The sequence below is a fragment of the Pectinophora gossypiella genome, chromosome 1, assembly GCF_024362695.1.
Source record: "Pectinophora gossypiella chromosome 1, ilPecGoss1.1, whole genome shotgun sequence".
NCBI lineage: Eukaryota > Metazoa > Arthropoda > Insecta > Lepidoptera > Gelechiidae > Pectinophora > Pectinophora gossypiella.
The window spans coordinates 6,615,627-6,630,933 of NC_065404.1; the positions used below are offsets into that span (position 1 = coordinate 6,615,627).

The 15,307-nt window shown below is 37.7% G+C and overlaps 2 protein-coding genes across 4 annotated transcripts in view; one reads left to right on the forward strand and one right to left on the reverse strand.

Moving 5' to 3' along the window:
- LOC126367993 (tetraspanin-7-like) lies at positions 1–14,792 on the reverse strand. Of its 3 annotated transcripts, none has more exons than XM_050011817.1 (5): positions 14,673–14,792; positions 4,732–4,920; positions 2,438–2,599; positions 765–893; positions 1–416 (listed from the first exon to the last, which is right to left on the reverse strand). In XM_050011817.1, exons 1-5 carry the CDS (start codon positions 14,778–14,780, stop codon positions 261–263), a joined length of 744 nt encoding a protein of 247 aa, XP_049867774.1. In that variant the 5' UTR covers positions 14,781–14,792; the 3' UTR covers positions 1–260. The 3 variants fall into 3 exon arrangements, with proteins under 3 accessions (XP_049867774.1, XP_049867782.1, XP_049867793.1); XM_050011825.1 differs by lacking the exon at positions 14,673–14,792 and adding an exon at positions 14,385–14,489; XM_050011836.1 differs by lacking the exon at positions 14,673–14,792 and adding an exon at positions 6,145–6,433.
- Positions 12,906–15,307, forward strand: part of LOC126367973 (uncharacterized) — a 24,983-nt gene continuing 22,581 nt past the window's right edge. Inside the window, exon 1 of the mRNA XM_050011753.1 lies at positions 12,906–13,200. Within this exon, the coding sequence (XP_049867710.1) occupies positions 13,113–13,200 (88 nt within the window). The 5' untranslated portion in view covers positions 12,906–13,112. The remainder of the gene's footprint in view (positions 13,201–15,307) is intronic.

Genomic DNA, 15,307 nt, shown 5'->3' on the forward strand with positions numbered 1-15,307 from the left:
TACAGTTGCTTCAAATTTATTAACATTTAAACTTTTATACACAAAAAAATACAGTAAGTAAGTAAATTGTAATAAATATTTTGGGAAGATTTTAAACTTGCCAAAGACCTTTTAATATTAATAATAATTTTTAATCAGTAAACATCTTCATCTACACTAATTCAATATAATCAGTCCAAATTGAGATTCGTGCATTGAGACTTTGACTTGTAGCTTATAAGAGTAAGAGAGATATATGTATACTGTTGTCCTTGTTTGGTTCAGTTCATGACGTCGTATTTGGATTTCTTGATGTAGCTGGCGAGACAGCAGGAGAGGACGGTACCCACAAGGGGCAGTAGCGCCGTGCCCACCGCAATACCGATTAGCAGATCCATATTGTTGTTTAGATATTCTAGGATCACTTCGTAGCAGCCCTGTAAAAATACATGGACATTCAACTACAAATTGTAAATAGTTGCGTTCAGGACTTAGTTCGTGCCAAGTTCCAACTGGACTGGAGTAAGATTATTATCCGCGCTTGGGAAGGCACATTAAGCCGTTGGTCCCGGTTACTGTTTACCGATGTAAGTACGTAGTCGTTACATGAGTTATGTCATGGGTATTTGGCGGCTCAATAGTAACCCTGACACCAGGGTTAATGGGGTTGGTAATCCACCTCACAACCTATACGATAGAAGAAGACCAGAGTTAATAAGGTTGGTAATCCTCACAACCCACTCGATAGCAGAAGAAGAAGAGTAGAGATTGTTAGGTATACTCACTCTCTGGTAGACATCGTTGTAGTTGGCGGTGACGCAGCGGTTGGGGTCGAGGCAGCATGAGATCGGGATCACGCGCTGCGGCGACAGGCGCATCCAGTCCGTGTAGTTAGACACCCCACAGCAGTGCAGCTACAGATAAACAAGCACAGTACAGCACAGATAGTAGGTAAGTAAGTATGAGCGAGAATTGATCAGCGTTACGCGATTTAGGCGTGATCTAAACATGAATTGGAAAACAATTTCGAAAATCATTGATTTAGGCCCGTGCTGGATTCGAACTTGCGACCTCACAGTGTCAATTGAGTTTTCATAGGCACATTAAACTACACGATCAGCTGGGCTGAAGTTACATTATGATAAACAGTTAATATTAGGTATAAAAACCTACCTCGGACTTTACTTATCAGTTTCCTCAAGAATTTAAGTGTTTATGTACTTACCAGTTTTAAAAGTAAGTAACATTTGGAAGGTAAACGTGACTTTCTGCTTTTATCAGAACAATTAACTTTAATATTGCACTCCCGACCTTCTGCAATGCAATTGTGTAGCACGTATTATTTTAATAACAATAACTGAGTATAGCAACCTGTTTTACTTAGGTAGGTAAATGTAAGTAGGTCTCAAGGCACTTAGTGTACCGATTTAACAAAAAGACATTCATACTTCAGCACTCGCGGCATAGCAACTTCACCGTGCCGCGGCACGAATAGGGTAGTTTCCAAGTAGTCAAATCAGTAACATTTACTAAACGTCAAAACACGAAATTACTATGGAATTTGTATGAAAAAGTGAATTATACACAACCGTGGCAAAATGTCACACTTATTTATTAAGTATTACATTTTTCGTTAAGTTAAATAGAAAAAAGAAAACAATTTTTGACACTTTTAGATCTGTCTTTATTTAGTAATCAGAATGTCATAATTTTACTTTGATTTAGGAAACTACCAAATTATCGACCGAGCGCCCGTACGACGTCTATCTACGTCGATAGCATTTGATGCGTCTATTGGTGAAAGCCTTCGATATAATTCGCGCCTCTCGCGGCGTAGTTGCCGTGCCGCGAGGGCTGATATTATTTTTGTAAGTATATATCACGTAAGTAATCAAGTACTTCTGCATTCTATATAAGTAGAATATAATATATAAAAAGAATATTCAATATGGTACAGGTCACAGTCTTCTTATTTTAATTAAGTACTTAAAGCATAATTTATCTGTTTCATAACAAAAGCCTGTGCCGGATATTACGTTTTTTAGGTGTCCCCTGCCTTCGTACAAGCATCCAGCATCGTTACAAGTGGAACATACCGATATCGTTGTTGCGTTGGTACGATCACGAGCATTTATATGTATAGGTATGTATACACTTTGGTACCATGTCACATTAACTTTTTTGACAAATTGAACTGTCAAATTGAACTTGACAAATTGAATTGAAAAGTCTCACTAAATGTCAAATATGTTAGTGCGACAGGGTCCTAAAGTGGGTACATTATATTGCTCATTGTGTTAGTCAAAGACCATTGACTACCTCCAGGAAAATAGCTTTTGGCATGTTTATTTAGAAGCAGACAGGATCCGATTGTTCCTTACAAAGTACTTTTTTTAGTATGCTCTTATTTCAGAAAGCTCAGTAAACTACGAAATTACCTAACTAACAAAAAGTTTACCGTAGACTGCGCAAAGTCGAAGTTGGCTTTCTGCGGGTTGTAGGAGGTGAGGGTGTTGGTGAGTCCGTCGTGGAGCCCCTTGGCGAAGGTGTCGCGGTAGCAGGCCACTGACGCGCCCACCCCCGCGTCCATCATGAAGATGCACGCTAGGAAGCCGCCATACTGGAACGGATGGACAAGACAAGTCAGTACATAAGCTAACGAATTTATACGACAAGGGGCCTTAGCCAAGTTGCAGACGATTACGAAACACGACAGTGACAGTGATAAACTCATAAACATTAACCCCCAAGGATCCCTGGGAGAGATTGCTGTTTTAATAATAATTTATACATTTTCCTTCAATTTTAATAAACGGCAAATCATAGCAATTTTGGCCAATTTCTAGTAATCTAAATAAAAAAATAAGTAATAAAAAAAATTGTGTAAAAGACAATATATTGACTAAGATTGAGAAGGATAATTATGTTAAGTTGGTATGCACACGTAGAGCGGATGAAGAATAACAGGATTACGAAAGCGGTATATAAAGCGAAGGTTGATGGTAGGGCTGGCAGAGGAAGACCTAGAAGGACGTATGTTGACCAAATTCAGAGTCCTTAGAAAAGGTTTAGTACGATCTACTCTGAACCGGAGTGCGTGTATGAAACGATTGATGAATGTGGAGGAAGTAAGAGAAGTGTGTCAGGATCGAAGGAAATGGAATTCCATAGTCACTGCTTACTTCGCAGCTCCGGTGCTATGTAAGTTATGTATGTTTTACTATTTTACATATACTTAATTTAAGCTCCGGCCAAGTAGTTAATGCCATCTGCGGCAAATCTACAATAAGTCACGTCAAAAAGAAAGAAAATATAATTTAAGCTCTCTGATCTTTGGATGAGTTCTTCGTGGAATGCGTTATTTAAAGTATCACCTAGACGTGTTAGCCATTACACACCACAGCGGCGCGTGGGTCAGTTGGTCAATGTTTTAATTAAATCTTGCTTAAGTACGCGCAATACCGCTTATGTATATTGTCGAGATGGTTATCCCGTCAGGAGTATTTATTGCTACTAAGTTGAGACTCGTTCTAACGCTGCCTTACTTTAAACCGGTCTTTGCAACTGTTCAGGAATTGCCATCGTACATCATATTAATAAATTACTGGTTAAATATACCTTTTACTTGTTCTACACAGACTTTCATTTGCATTATAGTTGCCTAACAGCTTAAAAATATTTTAAATTTGGAAAGTGATTGCAGACACACAATATCACTACAACATGATTACCTAAATGATAAACATGTCTGGTATTAAATGTGTTCCTCTAGTTATTAAATAACTTGTAATGTACCCTCATTGATTTAAAAGATGTGTTGCTGTTGCAGTTTCTTGTCATTTCTTCTCCTCAGCCATAACACCTTGCGAAATGACGTAAATTCAAAATGTTACATTGACCTTCAACAAGTTTATCCATGATAATTACGTTGAATAAATGATTCTGATTCTGATTCTGATTCTGATTCTGATTCTGCATGCGGGGATAAACACATCCTCATTGACTCGAATTCTAAGTAATAAATAAACATTTATTCATCTATTTATTTACGTATTGTATAGTTAAAATAAAGAATAGAATAGAAATAATTTATTATAAAAGGACGCCACACACAAAAAAAAAGACAACAACAGTCCTGAGGTCATACTACCTTAATTACATATTTACATAAAAATTCAAAGTCTAAATCTTGATGTCCGCTCGATTAATGCAATACTTTGTCCTCAGCAGAGTACTACAGCAGTATAATTTTGCACTATGTGTCACTATGACATAGGTACCATATCAATATATAATTTCACATTGGATATTGAGCATACTACACCACGCCGTTCCATTGCGCGTTGGAGGACGTTATGTCCAACTATGCGGTGAAACTTTGAGGGATGATTCAGCTCATGACTCTGAGTTAATATCAAGTTTTTTAATATCGATTCTCCGAATCATCCCCCTTAGTATTCGTTACGATGTCACTCTGTTTACAATAAGTACTTGCCTACCCAGCATTTGCAGGAAAATAAATTCATCATCTCCTACTGTTTCCATGGGGTACGTTTACATAACCTGAAGATTTGACTGGACCAGTTGTTATAGAAGCGACTAAACTTAAGTGAAAACCAGCTCGTTTATAGGTTAGGTAGGTACCTTCGAAACGCATTTATTGGGTATGTATGTGGGTTTTCTCACGATGTTTACGTGATATGCATTGTGATCTAAACATGAATTCGGATATAAATATGAAAAATTACTTACAATATAAAGTAGAACCGGTTGTCCCTTGATGATACAGGAGAAGGCGATGGAGCTGATGAGGATGATAAGGCCGGCGATGCCGATGATGACGTGTGGCGCCGTCCCGGAGAACTCAGGGGATAGCTCCATGTACTTGTACAGGTCGAACTCCGCCCATAGTCCCACCGTGAGGAGGAATAGTCCTGTCAACTGAGGGAAGCCAACGATGTACGGTGATAAGAAAGGTTTATGCGTTCTAGAAAGTTCGATCGTTCTCCATACTCATAGGCTCGGCAGTTCGGCGAGGGTTGCAAACCCGGGACATAGAATAGGTAAGGAATAATACTACGTATAGAACGGCAACTCTCCGCTCCCCACCAGCGTCTGCGCTAGGTTTACCTCACCCCCCATCGGACATAGTTTAGACTCGTATGGCGTCAAACGTCACAAATACAAATGCGCGTGTACGATAACGTAAATGTCTGAGGTTGTTTGTATGAAGTGTCCAGGGTGTGCCGAGCCGGAGTGCAATATTTTTTTTCCTTATACGTTATAGGGGGCGAATAGGTCATGACCACGACTAAAAAATCTTTCCTCGTGTACCTAAATAAATAACTTCGAGTTAACAGCAAATGTCAACTCATTTAAAAGTCCCATTAAAGGAACAACAACACAACACCCACGCAGGGTTATCAGTATATTGCTATCATATTGTACATCCACGTTTCCTACTCTACCACACTAAAGTTACATTTTGTGCACGATTACAGACGAATATTTTTATTATTAAGTATATCTCATTATTATTTATTCACAATTCATTTTTAATCATTTATTCGCAATAAAAATGGTATTAAGTTTGCAGTTGGTCAGCATTTCACATTTGGTCTACAAATGTAGAATGTTGTGATGTGATGTGTGTGTTTTAGTTAGGCATTTAACATAGTAAAATAAAATAAAATTGATAATTTAAAAGTCAATCTTTAAGTACATTAATTATGAAATAATAATAAAATAAATTACAATGTCATTATTCACATTACACATCACAAAAAACAAACAATACACAAATAAGAGAAAAAAAAGAAAAGCAATGACATGAAACATCCAATCATTGTACGTATACATAGGTATTGTACTCTATTTTTCAAAATCTCTATTTTTTTATTCAAAATAACTGACGCTGCGCGCGGAATTCTTGGAGCTTTTGTTTTGTTTACTCTATGCTTTATTGATTTTAAAGCAACAGGTGATGTCACATCTAGGTATAAGAACATGGATGTAGATTTATTTATAAAAAAAATGGCCAGAGCAAGGATACAGACCGTCTTTTGTTTTGTATTAGTGCTTTTTTATAAAGATTCGATTTGTGCCAATTTATTGAAGAAACATCCATAATTTGTTGGGTTAGGATTTCTCAAAATATGGACTCACCCAGAATATGATGTTAAAGACGAATAGGAAGGTCTTCAGGCAGGCGATGACAGCGACGTTTTTAAACTGATTTCCCATTGTGGTTCACTCAGTATTTGTGTGTTATTGTGAATTGCGTTTACATGTTCGCCGCCTGAATCCAGCAGGCCGCGGCGGCACTAACAATCGTAGATGTCGTGTAAAACTGGACAGGCTCAGTGGCGTGGTGAACTCCTCGCCATCGCTCAAGTCTGATGCATGCGGCGCTAGTGTCGCTGTATCTGCATTGACTTTTTAATTCCATCAAAATCCGCAGGACTTCAGTTTTGGCGAGTGCTCTATATTAATAATAATAATAATAATAAATAATAAAAATATTTATTTCCTTCACAACATAACATGATACAAAGTGTACATAAACATCTTAGACAATAGGGTTAAACATAACGGGTGATCATGTGTAAAGGCTGGAACCTAGACTAGGATACCCTGTATTATAGGATTCCAGGCCTCCACCTCCAGATCAGCAGTCTTAATGGGTAGCCATAATTACAACTTAGAAAGAAACAAACGACTACAAAAATAAAAGAAATAAGGATAAAAATTAAAAAACTAATCAATCAATCAATAGGGAATTAAGTAGAACAACTATTTGTGTCAAAATATGTGATGGTGTGATTTGGTGTGCATGGTGTGTAAATGAAAGTATTGTGTGTGTGTGTGTGTGAAAATGGGTGACCACAAAATGGGAGTTAAAAGTCCATTTTAAGATTCCGAGATTTAGGCAAATCAAAATCGAGACAAAATATAAGAAATAAAAATAGAAATGATGCACCTAAGAAATTACGCTGAGGAGGTCTTCAGTCTCATCATATGTTAGTGTAAGTAACCAGTTTGTTACAGATTTCTTACACTTATAAATATTTAGGTTGTAAATATTACACCGTCTGTTAATTTTATTATAAATATATGCACCGAGAAAGAAGAAGAACCTACGAGCAAAAGAGGTCTTGCAAGGTTGGGAGACCCAAATTGCTGATCAGATAGAAAGTTATTAGCTTCTAAGAATTTGGTGAGTCTATTGTTCATTAGCCGTTCCAGTATCTTAGAGAGTGTGGGGAGAATAGAAATGGGTCTATAGTTTTCAACACAATCACGATCCCCAGCCTTATAAATAGGTAAGACAACAGCAATTTTAAAGACATTTGGAAAGATGCCAGCTTGTAAGCTTAGTTTACATAAGTGCGTTATAGGCTCAATCAAGATACCTTTGTAAGTTTTCAAAAAAGCAGACGAAATACCGTCCCAACCAGAGGTATTGCTAGTTTTTAAGGCTGTAATAAGTCTATTAATTTCCTCCTCATCCGTATCCAGTAGACCAAAAGATTGACAATTGGAGCTATTGGCCCAGTCTGACGGTACAATGCGATTTGGTTGATTGGCTTTAATTTTATCAGCAAGTAATTTACCACAGCTAACAAAGTAATTATTAACAACATTAACGGAGTGGTGGGAGTATTGGAGCAAGACAACAAACGACTAGAGCCATCCCTAGGTTTTTTTAAGCCTGTATTAGACTGTATAACATTCCATAATTTCTTTTTATTTGAGCCTGCATCTATTATTTCCTTTTTTTGGTATTCTCGTTTAACTTTCTTTAATATTTCGTTACAAAAATTTCTGTACCTACGATAAGTAGTTCGCAAAACATCGTTGTTTGGAGCTTCTCTTAACTTTTTATGCATAAAGTCACGGTTTCGCATGCAACGCAGTAAACCTAAAGTAATCCAGGGTTTAATTATCCTAGCTCTTCGAGGCACCATTAGGATCTTGGTATTAGAAATAAGAGCCTGCGAGAGCAGAGAAACCAAGAGTGAGGCAGCAACATTAGGATCTGTAGAAGAGAGAACCGGGTGAAAGTTAAGAGTCTGCATCGTATGGTCTAGACCTTCATAATCAATGCGAGATACTCTTATACGAGCGTAGTCAGGCTGAGACATAGGAAGACATAAAAGAATGGGCTTGTGATCTGTTACTGCAGAATCGATTATGAATGTTAAACTTGAGTGAGTAAATTTTAAAAAGAAGTGGTCCAGACAGGTTTTGACTCGAGTAGGCTCAGTGTGTGTCGGCAACAGTCCATGCATGGCCAGTAGGTTTAAGTAATCATCCGAATGTGGCTCAATACTATCTGGGGATATGTCTATATTTATATCTCCTGTTAATATGATATTCCTAAAAGACGACAGAGATTTAAGGACATTATTCAGTGACTCAATAAACAAGGGGACATTCTTTTTGTAGCAGTGTGGACGGTAGATGGCTAAAATGACTGTATGGTTTGATATTTTTATTATAATACAGTTGCATTCAGGGAATGATGGCTCTGATATAACACAATTAATCGAGTTTTTTACGAAAACCACTACGCCGTCGTTCTGATTATAATTGTCATGAGTGCGATAAGAAATAAAACCATCAAGTATAGGGAGATTATCGTGACAACAGGAGAGCCAGCACTCAGTAAGTATGATAAAGTCGATTACAACATTTATACGAGCCAGTAGCGTTAATAGCGCATCGAAGTTGGCATTTATACTACATATGTTAAGGCATAAGATCTTAGTTTTCTTACGGGGATTAGTAAGAAGAGTTATGATGGAGTCAGCAGAGCAGTTTTTAACTACCGAGATCCCAGAACCGTCAACTTCGTCCAGTAATTGATTTACATCAGCGAATTTGGCGAGTATATTTGAAGAGGACAAACAATTTAGACAATGATTTTATTACCAACCTTTGAAGGATATAACAAACAAATAATATAGAAGAGGATTTACCCAAAAATAACATAATAAAACAAACCCCATTGTGGATGTAGGAGAGTGTGTTACATGTAAGTGTACCTAGTGTGTAGAGTGTGTGAATGTATTTATCAAAAGGGTACAATTTAAATTCCCTCGTAAAATGAAAACTAAAACATAGGGCTAGAGATACAATGGTAGTAGAAACTAGTCACATTTTAGACCTTAACAACTGCAGCTGGAGCTCACTTTTTATCAGGATCGCCCGTTCACCTTCTGCTTTTTTCAAAAATACATTACCATCCGAGGCCCATGCAAATGCGTAGTTATCCTCAGTTTTCAACTGCTTTGCCAGGTAGAGAAGACGACGTTGTTTCGGTGTTAGATAGTCATTGACGTAAATATTAGTTCTGTCATTTTCCATGCCTAGATCAGAGGCTATAAGATGAGGCAAATTAGTCTTGTATCTTGATTTCACGGCATCAAGGACTCTTGCTTTAGTAAGACAAGAAGTAAAGTCAATCAGAATCGAGGAAGTATCTTTACTTTTCATGCTGGGTTTGCGGAAAATGTTTCTGCAGTCATTCGTTTCGATTTTTAATCCCAAAGCGGAGCCAATGCTGCCAACATAGCGATATAAGTCTGCTTTATTTTCGGTCGTTCTCTTAGGTACATTAGTCAGCTCAATCACGGTCTTGTTCAAGTTTTTATCAAGTTCCTCGCACCTGTCATGCAACTTAGATACTTCCAATTTAAGGTCCTTACGGTCAGCTTCCAGTCCAGTGATAATTACTTGGATTGAATCGATACGATCCGATATATCAGACATGGATTTTTCGATCTCAACGTTGGTGTTGTGAATAAGGACGTTTTGAGCTTTTATCTCTGAGATTTGCTTTTCCAACGAGTCGAGGCGTGCTAACTGCCTAGTCTCAAACTTCTCAAACATGGCCTTTAGCATATTTTGAAGTAGTAGTGACTGGGAATCACTTATAATATCGCTTTTACCTTCGCTCTGGCTAACACGTGACGTGTTGCGGATAGTTACATTATTGGAGTCTTCAGCAGATATACTAGCAATAATTTTATCAGGCGTCGCTTTCACAGTCTTCGGAGGCGTGCGTTTCATATTTTGTACTTAGGGGGAATTTGGGAAGGAAACAAAGCAGCAGAACAATCTCAATACCAGGGCCACACAAATACGTATAAAGAGAGCGTAAATGTGGTAATACGCTCTGTGTTATTATCATGCGTCTATCGCTGGTTTGTAAATAACCCCAACTGCAGATACCAGGCGTTCATATACGGTTGGCAGTGTTTTGCGAACAGTCGCTAGTGTTTCGGGAGCAATGTGTTTGAATCCTTGGATCGATGTCATCAACTTCAAGGTGATAGGGTTACATAACAGTAGGGTCTTGAGTAGCGAATAACCAAACGCCCCCACGCCGCCGCAGCTCAATTCCCAATTCGTTAGCTTAAAGTACCAGGGCGATATGAATAGCAGTAGGTACTCAGTATGCCGCGTCTCTCGTTGCTATGACAACAGCTATGACGTGGTGTAGTGTTGTGTGTGACTCACTCGCACTGCAGACTGGACAAGACGGACCGTTTACCGCGTCGCACATCGAAACGAACACACACGAAGCTGGACGATCGACGACACAAGTAGGTAGTGGCATGCAGTGGCGGGGAGCCGAGCGGGGACACGTAAGTCGCACTTCACTTACGCTAACTCCTTGCACTTTATGCGCTCCTATTTTTACGGCACTAATTTTTGCACTGAATTTTTCTATTTAAGTAAATTAAATAATTTCAAAAATAAATTTGCGAAAACTTTGGTAGACGTTCGCTCGATTCGAGGTCCGGAGGGGAGAGGATACCTTTTTGCAATGATTGATAAAATACGTGCGCTAATACGAAACGTTACATTGAATATAAATAAATTACTTGTCATAGTCTTATTATACGATAACTTAATTGATTTCCATTATTTGTCGAAATAGTTTAAAACTAGGTAGGTACATACACTTTCTAGGGAAATGATGAAAAAGAAAAGATTATATTGACCAACATGTTTGTTTGTTTTTAGGGTTCCACTAGGAAAATTCACTACGCCTATTTATCCGTCTGTCTGGATATCGCAGCTAACTCTCTAGCCTAGAACCTCTATCCTCTCCAGTAGCCTACATCATTGGGTAGGGCGATGGCGTCCACCGCGCATGCGTGATAACATCGGCGGCATTTTGTTTGTAAATAGTGCGCTTTTAATGTTAAACTCTTGCGAGCCCCTGAAGTGGTTCGCGTGATAAGAAACCTAGGAGAATGGTCCATAACTATTGCAATTGCCCTTTTAAGCGTTGTTTTATTTATGTTCGATTGTCTTTGTGTTAAGGTATAACATTTTTACATAGAAATAGCTTCTATGCTGGGCAGGCTGCGAATAAAAACATAGAGCGCTTTTTTTGTTTTTAACGTGATTTATTTTACGTTGACGTGACTTTATTTATTTATTTTGATTTATTTAGACGTGACTTATTGTAGATTTGCCGCAGGTGGCATTAACTACTTGTCCGGACAAATGGGGAGCGCTGAAGTCTCTCACCCGGTACAAAGTTTAAGACAACAGGCCTGAGGGTGCCCAGTTGGGCGCAAACCTCGGCTCAGGGCGTCGTATGAGAGGAAAAATATTTGAAAGAGTTAATCGACCCTAGAGTAATCGGGTCGTCGGGATCGTATATTACGTACTTCGGACGCCGATACTTTTCAGTAGCGTCCCTAAGCGGGATGTATTCGGAAGCCGCAACTACCAGGGGATTTGGGTGGTGCGGAGCAGAATCGAAAAAACGTTTTGAAGCTTATTTGAGCCATTGGGCAATGGTTGGCAGACCTAGGTCAATGTGCCGATTTTCATTGCGAAGGAACCACGGAGCTCCCGTGAGCGAAAACTGCATAGGTCATGATCGGACGGAGAAAAAAAATATAGAGCGCGCTCATGGTCCAAGATAGGCATCTTACTAGATTTGTCGTAAAAACCAACAGAGGGATTGAGTCCTTGTTTATACGATGGACCATGAGATCACTTGTTTGTTACTACACACACTTACAGAAACCATGTTACATTTATTATATTTATTTATGCAACCGTCACAAAAACGCATTAAAACAGGAGTGTGGGTTTACCTATAACACTCTAGCAATAATGATATATTCTTGATTTCCGTAAAATGAATCTTTTTCTATTTATTCTGACTTAATAGAAATTAAATTACACCGAATATTCGGCCGAACAGCAAGTTCCAAACGAATATTCGGCGCATTTCTGGGAAAAAGCAACACGATATTAAATAAGCTATTTCATATAATTTTGTCAGAACTGTTACAAGCCAATTTTGGAAACATTTTAGTTTTTGTATTACTTCTTTTGTTTCTATTTGAATAAAATTTAAATTTATTTGAATTTTTTTTTACCACTTATAATTATGACGCTCTATGTACTTATTAATTTAATGCACCTTCGAGACGGTTGTAAATATAGCGGGTGTGGATGGATACTAAAAGTAACATAGGTAAATGTCCGTTATTTTGCAAATAACTATAGGCGTGTAAGGTGATTTCAGATTTAATCAACTTAGTCGTGGCCTACGTAAGAGGTGTAAACTTATAAGATGGATAATCCGTTACATTATAGGTACCTTCTATTGATCTCATGAAACTCCGAAGCGGATACGAACATGGACTCAAACAATCGACATCGATAGATTAAAGAAATCCACCAATCCCCACTGGAGCACTGGTGGAGTATGTTCCGTACCCCTTCCGGTTGTTTGAGGGGCAGCATACCGAAAAAAAAAATATGTCTGAAACTTTTTCCTAGAGCGTATGAACTAGCTAATGGAACAAGTAACTGTGCGCAGCCAAAAGCGCAGTAGGCTTCGTTGACTGCGACCGCGGTCGCCGGTTAGTCACTCAGCTATTGCAAGAGAAGCGCACGCGCCGCGACACTTAACTCGCGCGCATCGCGAGCGGCAACACGAAAATACCCGCCTGTCGACTCTATTAAAACGTGAAATTTGAATTTAACTGATATATTTTTTTATAAAAAAAATAACTTTATTTTTTTAAATTGTTTTTCAAATTCTGTACTTAAAAAAATAAACGGATGTGAAAGAAATATTTTCGAAGGGCAGAATGATTTGCCGCGCAAATTTATTCATAATTGGACTCGTTTTCCGAATAACATCGGTGTCCCCGATCGCTGAAATTGATGCAGACGATGGTAAGCACATGATTGTATCAATTATTTATTATAAATTAATGTTTTGGCCTTCACTTGCTACGAACAGGTACAGATAAATATCAAAAGTACTATGTAATTTACATTTAACGTCTAAAAGTATACTGATGTCACGAATTAAAAAAGAATAAGTTTAATTTTAAAAAATCATCTAGTTAGGCAATAAAATAGTACTTACCCATATAAGTAGGTACCTACTTATCGGAAAGTGCTCGAAATTCGTCACATTATTAGGGAGTAAGTGAGTTAAAGTGTAAGTATTTCTAAGTTAATATTTAGTAAGTAATATTATATAATTTAGATCAGCTCTGCCACGCTATATAAATAATTTCGCGAAGTTACATATTAATAGTGAATAACTTTAACAAATATTAAGTACTAAACTAAATTTTATTTAAATTAAATTTCTAAACTTTTACTACTCACAGTTCGACGTTGGAACTTTCTTATTATTGAATTTAAAATGAGTCCTTCGCGTGGGTGAGCACTGTACGAGTAGAATAAAGAAAGTTATTTTTTACTTTATTTTCGTTCTGCGGTTTAGATCAAAAGTTGATGCCAATTGTCTTCTGGTGGGTTATAAAGGTCACATTGAAGCAATTCACTTAAAAACCTAATATTGCTATAAATTTGACATTACACAGTTATTTTATATGTGCAAATGTGAAATAGCAATATTGCTATTTAGATGAATCGTTGTGATGTGGCCTTTTTGACTGCCTGGTGATTTGTGGCTCCAAGTGCTCCTGTAGGGATCGAGTGTGTCAGTTGTATTTCAACGTCTGTGGTTTACTTTTCATTTGAAACACATGAAAGATATTTCATTGATCATCTTATAATGTTGTCATCTTATAAGTTTCCAGTTTTCACACGTATCGTTGAAAATAGTTGTAATTTAATTAAGAACCTAACCTATCTACTTACTAATTCCAAAGTTACCCTTTTTGGGGTTATTGTATTCTAAGCTTCTCTTTTTAAACTTTTAGTCAACAATCTAAAAATATAGGACACCAATCAATTACAATAATAACTGGTTAGGTAGTCGGCGAAAACGGTAATCTAGTAATGACTATATTGATCCAAAGCCGCGGTATTGGTAACGGGAGCCGTGGAATCTGTCGCACGCTCCTTCTTTACGTAACCTGCGCGGGCGCACAATGCCTTACCGCAAGCAATATTTCACACTTTTCCCACATCACGCCCGTAACCTTGCTGTAACGGTATGTAATCTTCATTTTAGTTTCACCAGATTGACACATTACACGGGATCAAGTGGATGACAGTTAATGTATCAATATAACCACAATAGTGTTTCTATATAATAGTTGTCATTCTGTTATTTGGCATTCTGCACTTATCTACTTTCATTAAAAATGGCTATAGCGTTATTTGACAGTGTCATAGTTCAACGGATATCCTTAGTTTAGACTTACATTGGAGAATATAATACGTACCAAATAATCAAAAACTATTCTGTTGAGATTTTTTGAGGCTGTGCAACTTGTGGGCTGGTGCTTCAAGTCGAATATAAAACGTTTTGTGTGTTCTATAATTGCAAGCATGTATCGAACCGATCCGCTGGCCCGTTGAACTCTGACCTACGCATTCGCGGGGCGCAAATCGTTCGTTGTAAAGTTGAGCATGCTGCGCTTATCAATAAATCTTGCATTAAACAAATAGACGTCTTGGTTGATCATAAATTAAGTTCAATATATACGTAAGTACATGTTTTGAAATATTCCTCGATTGGTTGGCCTATGGCTGTAAAAGATTATTTAATGTACTCTATTGAATGCAATAACACGTACGCTAATCAATCGACTGGCGTACGTCGTCACGTTACGTCGCCATATAAATATCGATAAAATCTCGATTGAAGAAAAAAGGTAATCCTCTTCAACTCCGCTGCTGAACAAATATATAAAACTTAACGCTTTTGTCATATTATAACATAGAGATGATGTACAGTAGATGTACAGTCATGCTCATGAGCAATAATATCATGTACTTACTTTAGAACCCTGTCACACTATCATATTTGACATTTAATGAGACTTACGGTTTAATTTGACAAAAAAGTTAATGTGAC

What these genes read in the sequence shown, in the direction of transcription:
- LOC126367993 (XM_050011817.1), bottom strand. Translation starts at nt 14,780, where the DNA reads ATGCTTGCAATTATAGAACACACAAAACGTTTTATATTCGACTTGAAG. An exon ending in GAATAGTTTTTGATTATTTG is followed by an intron (nt 4,921 to 14,672) that starts GTACGTATTATA and finishes GGCTTCCCTCAG; the next exon opens with TTGACAGGACTATTCCTCCT. An exon ending in AACCGGTTCTACTTTATATT is followed by an intron (nt 2,600 to 4,731) that starts GTAAGTAATTTT and finishes CATCCGTTCCAG; the next exon opens with TATGGCGGCTTCCTAGCGTG.